At 38.7% G+C, this 10,815-nt stretch overlaps 1 protein-coding gene across 3 annotated transcripts in view; it reads right to left on the bottom strand.

Annotated features, from left to right (window-relative positions):
- Window positions 1-594: 594 nt before the first annotated feature.
- ttll7 (tubulin tyrosine ligase-like family, member 7) overlaps window positions 595-10,815 on the bottom strand; it is a 54,173-nt gene continuing 43,952 nt past the window's right edge. For all 3 annotated transcript variants that reach the window (XM_018734323.2, XM_018734320.2, XM_018734322.2), the window contains 4 exons: window positions 7,926-8,006; window positions 6,244-6,404; window positions 4,815-4,988; window positions 595-985 (listed from right to left, as the gene is read on the bottom strand). In XM_018734323.2, the coding sequence (XP_018589839.1) occupies window positions 865-985; window positions 4,815-4,988; window positions 6,244-6,404; window positions 7,926-8,006 (537 nt within the window). In that variant the 3' untranslated portion in view covers window positions 595-864. The remainder of the gene's footprint in view (window positions 986-4,814; window positions 4,989-6,243; window positions 6,405-7,925; window positions 8,007-10,815) is intronic.

Genomic DNA, 10,815 nt, shown 5'->3' with positions numbered 1-10,815 from the left:
CAAGAAATAATGCAAACTACTGTACATGAGGTCTCACCTTAACCAACTACAGGGTGCATAATAAATATAACATTCTCTAAGGTTACTTCTGGCTCCCTAACATGGAAATGCACACTCAACTGAACCATACAACCAGCAAATACTTTTCTTTTTTGTATATCCAAATGACAGAAATACAAACAATGCAAATGCTCTGGAACACAAAAACCAAGTCAGACCAGAAATTCAGACAGATTTCAAACTACTTCTGAAAGCTCAGCGCATTCTCTATAGACTGACGGTTGATTTAAAGTTCTGAAAGTTGGTTTTGGTTCCTTCAGTATTTATAGTTTGGACAGCCCTAGTATTGACTGAAGCCCTACTATGCCAATATAACGTAAAAACATAATTATATGACTAAATTAAATGCAGAAGTCACATCCTTGAAAAAGGAAAAACAGCACCAAAATTATTTTGCATTTTTATAAACAGCAAAAAATGAACATTTTACAACTGGTTTTCAAACAAAAATTAATCTCATTCCATGTCCAAAAGCATTTTTTCATGGAGTATTTTACATTTCAAAATAAATTAAACATTTTTGTTAGTGTTTTTCTCTTTACAGTACTGTGACAAACTGTATAGCGAACCAATATCATATAGCAGGTACAACAGGTACATCTGGATTGGTGAGACTTCTGAAATTCACTTCAAACTCAACGTTTGGGCACAAATCTCTTCCCCCAGATGTTCTTGATTTATTTTTCACCCTCTGGCCTCAGCAGGATCTAGTTCCCCCTCCAAGTGCCGAGGGGAGTACATTTAGCAGCTAAAGCTACCAATCTGGTGCCTAGGAGCCACTGAGCATAGGACAGAGGGCACTCTTCAGAAATGTCCCATCCGGGTAGTGAACAGGCTGCGTGCGCGCGGCATGGCTGAGGAGACACGGCCAAAGCTGGAGGAAGGCCACTTCATGACGAACTGGGAGGTCACTGGCAGCAGATACCTGGACAGACGGGAGGATTGGAAACAAGATTAGAAAATACAAAGGTCGAGCATAGAGATCAGGCTGCATTAACCCAGTGCTGCAATATGACAAAGGATCCCTGCAGTTTGTGCCACCCAGGGGTGCTGAGGAAGCAACTGCACCGTTGTTCCTTTCATCTCTTAATCATTTTATTTCAGACCTGCAACATGTAACCCAGTTTTGAAAAATGAGTCATTTTGCCAGAAGCGTTTCAATACTTTGTAACTACAGTAAGCACACAGTGCCAAAAGATGTGAAATTAGGTAAATAAGCCCTGGAACTGCACGAGCAGGTTAACAGTATGAGAGCTGTAGACCTTTATGGAGGCAGACCAAAGTACTGGCTCACATTATAATCATCATGTTTAATCAAGGCGTATTTTTCACACATAAATACTTTGCACCACAGAACAATGATCTTTCGTCATTCGTCTGTTCATGCGAATGTGAAAGAAAAATATATTTATAAATAAATAAATACATAAATAAAGGTACATTTTGCATAACTTCGGATTTTTTCCAAAAGCAATTGCACATAAACCTAACGGTGTCCAGGTTGAAGGACAGATTTTTTCTAAATGGATATAAGAACACTGAAGACTGCAGTGAAAAATCATCTTAGTTTGCAGTGAAGAAAAAGGGTGTAACAGCTTTCCTACTTAATGTGTCTCGAAGACAAATTAACAGGGCTTGCTTCCATAAATGACACAAAAAAAAGGGGGGGTGGAAAAAAATCCATACAAGGCATCTTTTGCAATACAGCCCTACCCAGGAGAGATTTTAATGAACTTCATTTAGTTCATGCAAAATGTCCTTGAAACCACTCAAGTGAACCACTGGTACTTGTCAGATGCATTCTTTAGAACATGGTGTAACTACCTTAATCGTAACCATTCAACACAGAGGAAAGAAACAGAATTCTTAAGTTAACTTATTGTTTTAGAATATATTTTGTTACGGCGGTGGTGCTTATTTTTCACGCCAATTTAAAATTTCACTATTCTCAAAACTGACAGAGGCAGATAGCTTTTCCAAATAAAACACCACTTTAAAGATTATTTTATTTACCTTATTTATATTTATTCATTTAGCAGACGCTTTTCTCCAAAGTGACGTACATCTCAGCAAAAATACAATTTGTGCATTACATTAAGAGAAAGAGAGACATAGCTGCAGACATGTGATTCTTAAGTAAGCCTAGTTTGTTACTTTTCACTTGATGCACCGATGTTCATTGCTCGAGTAGGTGCGTAAAACGCAGGATAAATGACTCCTGATATGATCAAAAACAGATCTTTAGCAACATGGGCAAGCTTTAAGCAGTAAATTTGACTTAACGTAGTCAAAGTTTAAAATCTGTATCGTCGATATTTGTCACATCCACTGGTGTGAGCATGTATGGGGACAGTGAGCCAGCAAATGTTTTGCAGTTTGTTGCTGCTCTCCACATGGGCATCCAGGGCTGTCTGCTAGTCCCATTTTGTACATGTATGCCCTGAATCGGCCATGCCTGGTGCATAGTCGGTTTAGGCACTCCCGGCAGTGTCAGTGTAGCTGGTTTCCAAATGGCTAATTATAAAGATGACTTTATTGCTAAGATTTTATATCACTGAATGTATTTGGTTCTAGTTATAAAACAAACAGTACTAAATCATAGGTTTAAATTGGATGCTAAACTTTGGTCAATATATAACTACACTGTTAAGAGTTATATACTCAGCACTCCAGCAAAAAGAAATATGTTTAAATCTTACTTTCTATGAAGTTCACAGAAACGTGTTTTGTCTCTGTATTATAACAAGAATATCTTACATATACGAACACTCCAAGACTCAGAGGCAATAGAGGATATTTAATTGGATCCATGTTAACACTTTTCCCAGGTTGTCAGCTTTTGATCATCTAAAGAGACTTAGAAAAAAAACGGGTGATCCAAACCCCTCAAGGACCACTAAGCGTGCACCACTGGTTCATTTACGCCATCCTGTGTCAAAGCTGTGCTTCATTAGAGGCCTGCACAGTATAAAATTATCATGCATCTTTAACAATCTACCTCATAGTCTACATGCAGGAAGTAGCCGCAGTGTCCAATTCAAAAAGATTACTTCAGTAAATGGTTTGTTTATTAGAGCCTTTGCTAACAGGGACACATAATAAACCACAATTGATTTCAGGATGAATACTGGGGGGTTTTCCTTAGATAACACATGACTGAGGCTTTAGCAGGTAAAGAGTGAGGGAGTCAGTGTGCATCAGTTCTGCTCCAGCTCAGCTCAAGAGAAAGCATGTTCTGAGACCTGTATAATAGACAGAAACCTTCGAATTAGCCAAAAGTGGTGCTTGAGCACCAAGCAAAAGTGCCTGTGAAAATAGAGGCCTCCAAAGAGAGGCCCCTTCTCCTTCTCCCTAGTGGATATTAGTGGTGTGAAGCACGTGGAGAGTGTCAGCGACAGGGGACAAGCAACACGGGAAACAGCCCTGGAGTTCAGGCACATGCCACAATGGAGCAATGAGCAGCTTGCCGGGGTCAGCACAAGCAAAATGGTGCTTCTGTCATAGCTGCATACAATTTTCCTCAATAGCACAAAGCATATGCAGTTAATGCATCAACAGAGAAAAGTTCAGCCCAGTTCAGATACAAAAGTAGGTACCTCCACAAGAGTAACGTCTAAGTGCCTGATGGAATTAAAAATTAAAAGTGGAGGTATGACACGTGGAAATGGAGCCAAAAGGAGCTTTTTCAAAGAAAGCAATGAAGACAGTCTTCTGGTGATGGCATGAGGAGGAGTGACTACAAGGTATCCACCACACACTGACACATTCAGGAGGCCTGCAGGTGCAGTAGTGTAGGTAGAGGGTCGGAGAGGCAAAGGAGGGCATGGTCACGCAATGCTGTGGACAGGAGGACGTTTCCAAATCAGGCAAAGGTGGTCTGAGAACCTGCTTCGAGGAGTGAGGTGGCAGCAGACGATGCGGTTGAGCCAGGGGAAGAGAGTGGTCTTGCAGCCAGTGGTGAGCTTCACCACAGTCCCCAGGTCACAGCATATAAGAAAGACACATTTATTCTTAACGAAAAAAAAAAAAAAAAAAACCACCAGTCCCCCCTTCTCAGGACAGCAGCTTTACCCAGGCTTTCACATGTCAAAAGAAATGTCTTCTCATTCCACCAGTTAATAATGTTGTGAAGCTAATATTAATGATACAGGTAGCTTGATAATGTTAATGATACAGCTTAAAAATAATAATAAAAAAAAACATTTATAAATCAAGATGACAGATTTTAAGGGGGAATAAAAAAAAGCAGACATTTTCATTCATGATCCATTCATCACTTATTTCAAACTTTTTCCTGTTATTTAGTGTTTCCAGATGTTTTACTTCAGTAATATTACTGCAAGTATCTGTATAATATATTTGTTATTCAGATAAAAAACACACACCACAAACAGTGGGTTTAGATTTAAAAAAAAAAAAAAAAAAAAAAACGTTCACTGCTTAGTCTGTGTCGTGTTCTCTGTGGCTGGGAACAAGCGCTCATAAGGTCACTCCCTTCAGTGCAGATCTGCTTTATAATTGAATTAAACTAGCTCCAGGGGGTACACAAGCCGGAGCACTAATCTGAAGGCTGAAGCTTCCCGCCAGAGGTCATTATTTCCACTTAACAGCACCCCCACTGTGTCTTAAAACTTCCTACAAAAACCAAAGAAAGATCCTTGATCTATTTGTGTACAGGCTTACAAAGGCTCAGATTGTGTGAGCTATTCACTCTTTTTTGTGAGGATGGAACAGAGTGTTTGCCAGGACCTCACCTAGTGTCATCCCATTCGGGGCTGAGACCAGTCAAGGAACCCCGGGAATCAGCCACAAACTTGTAGACCACAAGCAGACAGTCCCGGCACAACTGCACCAGCCGCTGGCAGCACTGCAGCTCCTGCGGTGAGACCACATCACTGCTCTTGCTGAAGATGGTCTCCCATGAAGATCTGCAGGGCCAGAGCACAACTCGGTCAGTTGAGCCAGAAGGTGCTGAGAGAGACGAGGCTGGTTAACCTCGGAGAGCAGTCAGAAACTCAACTTCAAGTGAAACTCAACTGAAAATTCACACGCTTTTAACGTTCTTTTCAACATTCACATACCTTTGTAAAACAAATCTGCGAGTACGTATTTGGCGAGTTGTGAGCCAGAATGTTATTTTTGCCGATTTAGGGATGGTTGATCTTTGAAACCAGAAGACAATGTAGACCCATGGAGAATTTTTTTTTGCATTGGCTGCCTAGTCCGATGATACATATGCAGCATGTGGCATTCAGAATCATTGTTAATCCCTCTGTACGCAGATCCTCATCAAGAGAAACAAACCAGTTCTGAAACAACGGGGTGCGGTCAACGCGTCTGTCAGTTACAGGTGGTGACAGAGAAGCTAACACCATAAGCCCATAGTCCGATTCAACAACTGGGCTCAGCTTTAGTAAACAAACAGAGAGCAAGAGAAAAATTCACCTCAAGTGACTGTTTTTGTGATGGTGAAGTGCAATTGGCTCTGTAATAATATTACAGCCAACAGTTTATTAAGCTAAAGTAGGTTCAACATGTGTAGTAAAAAAAAAAAAAAAACCCTCAGAGAACCATCAATTCTGCACAACCATCAGCTGCATATAACTCATAATTAGACATATGTATTGCTATTTTTGTGCAAATTCATAAACTTACCTTAAAGAACAGACTAGAGATTAGAAACTAGAGTCCTCAAGAGTCAGTTTTCACAGCTTTTCACATTTCAATTAGTGACTAATATCATTAAGAGCTGAAGCAGGGCAAGAACCTGCACTCCCCGCAGCAGTGGAGGACAGGAACTGCCCACTCCCTACATTGTACCAAGCCAACTTAGCCATTTTTTTTGTCAGTCTTTCGACAACATTTATACACAGATTTTGGCCCTTTCCTGAAGAAATCCATAGTTTTTGATGCAAGTCTGTAACTGCTTTTGATAAATGAAGCTTGTACGCACAGCACACTCTGTTCAGTTCATAAATCGACATGCTGAAGGTTGATTTCCCTCACCCTGTTCCAGGTATGACAAAGAAGTAGAGAGGACTAACTGAAACGAGGACAAAAATGCACAGGAGCAGCAATAAAAGTGTTGTACTTACAGAGAAAAGTGTACTTCAGAGAGAAAAGATGTCACTTCACATAGATGGAAAAATTGTTATGGAGGAGGGAAGATGTAACAGTGCTTACCCGGAGTTGGAAAAGCAGTTCCACAGCCCTTGGCCATGACTCCATAGCAGACGGTTAAAGACACGGTTGAAAAGGCGGTATAAATGTAAACTGTCCACATCAGGCTCCCTCCAGATCCGTTGCAGCATGGAACGTATATTGGTACGAACAATGTCTAAAACCTTCATATAAAAATCCAAATAAAAGAAAAAAGGAAAAGAAGAATCAGACAACTAGTACTATATACAACGTCTAAGGATGTCAGAAAACGCAAGCAACACAAAAGACAGGTGGTAATGAATTAATTAAGAATCAAACTGGGAATACAGTTTTGCTAAGTCTATTTTTATTTTTCCCCCCTCAGGCATCACCTTAGTACATCCCCTTTGCATAGCAGCAAGAAATGAGAGTGTAATTATCCTTTCTCGAAAAGGAAGATATATTAGACAGCAGTTCAGGAAAAAGACATCACAAGAGAAGTGCAAGGGCCTAAACTGTGCTGGCAAAAGGAAAGGAGTAATTGCAGCAAGTGTCAATCTAGCAGTGCTGTGTCAAAAGTTCCTTGCCACTTGAGGCCCCCCCCCCCCCCCTTCTATTTTCTGCTCAAGGCCATAAGTTTAGGCTGCTGGATCCTCAGTGGCTCTTATTGACATGTGTGATTTGATGTATATCGTAGATGCCAGATTTAATGATATCAGCTGCGAGACAGAGTACACCTTTTCAGACAGATTTTACTCATCCCTGTCAGAAATGGCATAGAATAGAGGCAGCCGGTCCAACAGATGCGCAAGGGATCTCTATTTATCCCAGGTGGATGAGTAAATTATCAAAAAGGAAAGGTATCTGCAATTCCACATTTACGCAGAAATAATTCTCCCCACTACAAAAATTCAAAATAATGCAAAAATATCTGCAAGTTATTTAATTTTTAAATTGTGTTTTTTTTTTTTTTTTACATAATCATTGAAATTAATATCACATGAATCTTTGTCCTGAGGTCTTCAAAAGGAAATTACAGCAGGAGGCACAGTGAGCTGGATGGGTTTACAATCTAAGGCATTTCGCAAAATAGCTGGCACAATAAGGATTTAAAAAAAAAAAAAAAAAAATATATACTTGGAGCTGGATAACACTGAAAGCCATATAACTACGATTCCCATATTCCCAAAGAACTCATCAATCCAGTGCAGCAATTCCTACAGGTACAACACAACTGTGTGGCATCAGGTGTCCACTTCTTTGACAGCTCACAAAACAATCCGAATTGTACAATATGTGGATTACACAGTTGACGGGGCTACGAGACCATTGGCCAATCTCTTAAAAAAGGCAGAGAAACTGTAGCTGACTGCTCCCCTAGCACAAATGTGCCAATTACACTGAATGCTTCTAGCTTAGTCATCCGACGACAGAAACATTAAGCTTATTAATTAGGCCCTAACACCCTATCAGTCCAACTTAAGGCCATGAGCAGCTTTTAACAAGACAGGGACTGACCTGGAAGAACAGACTTCCGTTCAAATACGCAAATTGTGCACTCCAGTAAAATGCCCCAAAAATACTACGAATAGTCTGATAAAGAACAAATTAAAATAAAAAAAAAAATCATGATCTTTTAGAGATTCGAGGGTATTATACTATTACAAATCCAACAAAAATATTTTCTGGCAGAAAAAAAACTGGAAAAATGCTGAAACACATACCTTTCTTTGTTTCATGGAATCTAACTTCACCAACCAGTATGAGGCCACTTTTGGTTTATGATACTTCCAGTTATCGAGTATCTGAAAGGATGAAATACAAAAATTGTATATCAAAATTAAAACCCACTTTATTTTCATTTGCAACGCATCACTACAATGAAGGTTAACAAATGTTGCCTTTACCAATTCCGTGAACACAACAGTATGAAACGCTCTTTTGTTTCTTTCAATTTTTCCTGCAAGAAGAATTTTGAATAAAATAAATTTAAAACGCAATAAAACTACTGTTTACTTTTTTCCATAATGAAATCAGGAAGAGCTTTCAATTGTTTGTTGCAAACTACAAAGTAGAAACATGTCGATGCCAAAGCAAAAACTCCAGTACAGCAACAAATGATGGCACACACAAAGCGGCCATTTTCTTTATATAGAAAGGAATTTATTTAGCATGCTGGTCATTGGCTATAAAAAAACATCTGTAATTCCTGCAACAAAGCCACCATCCTTCGCCCCCACATTTGCTAGGCATCTGTTGCCATTGGAGTTCTCAGAAGGGTGTCACAGATTTTTCATACCATCACTGCATACTGTCTATACATCAACCTGCATATTCACGCAGCATTTACAGTATAACTTCTGGAAAGATGCCTAACATGAGCAGTTTTAAGGGTAGGAGTGCATATTTTGTGCTTTACCCATTCATGCGGGAAGAAGAAAACAAACGATATTACTTGAAGAATGATAGTGTCCCACTATATGTGGAACTGACAACATTTCCTAGACAAACTAATAAAGGTGAAAAGGCAGTCAGCAGCCACAGTGTAGAAGTTAATTGTATAACACAACTGATTAACAGCCTCAGAAGTAAAATGCAAATGGTTTTAATCAATAATGTAAAAGAGAAAAAGCTCATTACTGCTGGTCTGATTAGCAACTGATTGTGAAATAGAGGCACAGATGTACTTCTTAAACAGTAGTTGATAAAACGATAAAAAGTAAAAACTGGGTGGAGACAGTTCATCGTTCTTTTACAGTCTGCCATAAAAGGAGTCTGCATGTTTACGAAGTCCAAAAATGGGTGCAAATAAATCCATCTGAAAAGGAAGCAATAATCTAGGTTCAAACACAGTAAGAGCTATATACAGTATGTGCCATGGGGAGGAGTGGTGTAAAGAATGTAAACAGCTTTAACTGGACTAAGGCACTGCCTAATAAATAGTGCTGTACTGAATTAAAGCTGCTATATTTGTTGGTTCACCATTTCCATGTAGGTCTTTTACTGTGCACAAGAGTTGACTCATTTATATTTCTATACTTCATGATTTTTCAGAGCATAAACTCCAATGCCTATCTATTTATTTTTGCCAGTTCAAAAAATAATTTGTTTCCTTCCATTCATCTCAAATTTGGCTTAAACAATTTACATTACTGGCTGAAATTATTTTATTTCCTTCCACTAACATATTAGAACAATGTGTTCAATCAGAAAACATTTCTGTTGCAGTTTGCTCAATAAGTCATTCTAAAATATTTTTGCTGCAGCAATACACATAAGTATATTTAGGATTCCTTTCTGAAATTAAGTGAAAAGGGCATTCCTTTCAGTATTCAAGGTTTAAGAATAAAAACATCCTTAATATATCACAATAGGGGGTGCGGTGGTGCAGTGGGTTGGACCGTAGTCCTGCTCTCCGGTCGGTCTGGGGTTCAAGTCCCGCTTGGGGTGCCTTGCGACGGACTGGCGTCCCGTCCTGGGTGTGTCCCCTCCCCCTCCGGCCTTACGCCCTGTGTTACCGGGTTGGCTCCGGTTCCCCGTGACCCCGTATGGGACAAGCGGTTTCGAAAATGTGTGTGTGTGTGTGTATATATCACAATATCCAAACGGAATATAAAACTTCAACAGTCAAGTGACAGAGCATTTCAGCTCACAGGCCTTGGCTTATTTGAAAAGCGATGTCCTAGACAAAGCTGCAACGTTAAGATTGTAAACCGTATATAGTATGTTAATTGTTCGTCGTATTAAGGCAACATAAATTAAACAAAATAAAGAAAAAAAATTAAAATATTCAATTGCAATACAGACAAAAACAATGTAAAAATTTCTAATCAGATTTTAAAAAATGCAAGCATATTTCCACAAGAAAACAATGTACTAACAAATTAAGACAAAAAAAAAAAAAAAAAAAAAAATGTTACATTCTAATATCTACACTCCAGCCAAGAGATGCAAACGACTGTGAATGACATTCCTTACTTGGAATATTCCAAGTAAGTTGTAATATTCTTAAAGACACCACAAGTGGAAGACTAACCAGAAGGCCTCAGCACTAGAGAAGTTAAGGAAGGTCCCAACTTTTAATTAAATGTCTTTTACTCCATTTTGGTAAAGGGCAAACAGCAACCTCTTAAGATGGCATTAAAGAGGAGAATGAGATTTTTCTTTCTTTAAAAAAAAAAATAAAAATTTGAGCTTGATCATAGAGCAGAGAGAAAATATAAAGAGGAAAATGATTTATAGATTTAAGTCAACGATTAAGAGAGAAAAGATCAAGGTCTGAAAAGTCTTGTATTAACAAAATGTGGTTCAATACAGTCTTATACAAGATGCAATTTTCTTTTTCATTTGCATTACAATTTTTAGGATTCTATATGCCTCAACCATCTTTGGCTCCATCAGTTATGTACATGATTTATCCAACATAATGCCTTCTTAATGGCTTCTAAGAATGTCTTTAACCAATATATTTTAATGTATGAGAAGCATAACTTATGTACTACATATTTAAAAATATAGTGGCCATTTCTAAATAAACAAGGAGCATTCCACAGAGCACGAAAGAAAAATGTCAAGTCCTTATTAAGTTATTCATTCCACAAGGAACTATTTGAC

This window comes from Scleropages formosus, chromosome 9 (genome assembly GCF_900964775.1).
Source record: "Scleropages formosus chromosome 9, fSclFor1.1, whole genome shotgun sequence".
Lineage (NCBI taxonomy): Eukaryota > Metazoa > Chordata > Actinopteri > Osteoglossiformes > Osteoglossidae > Scleropages > Scleropages formosus.
The sequence above is the reverse complement of the archived record's forward strand: the minus strand, read 5'-3'. Positions and strand labels throughout refer to the sequence as shown.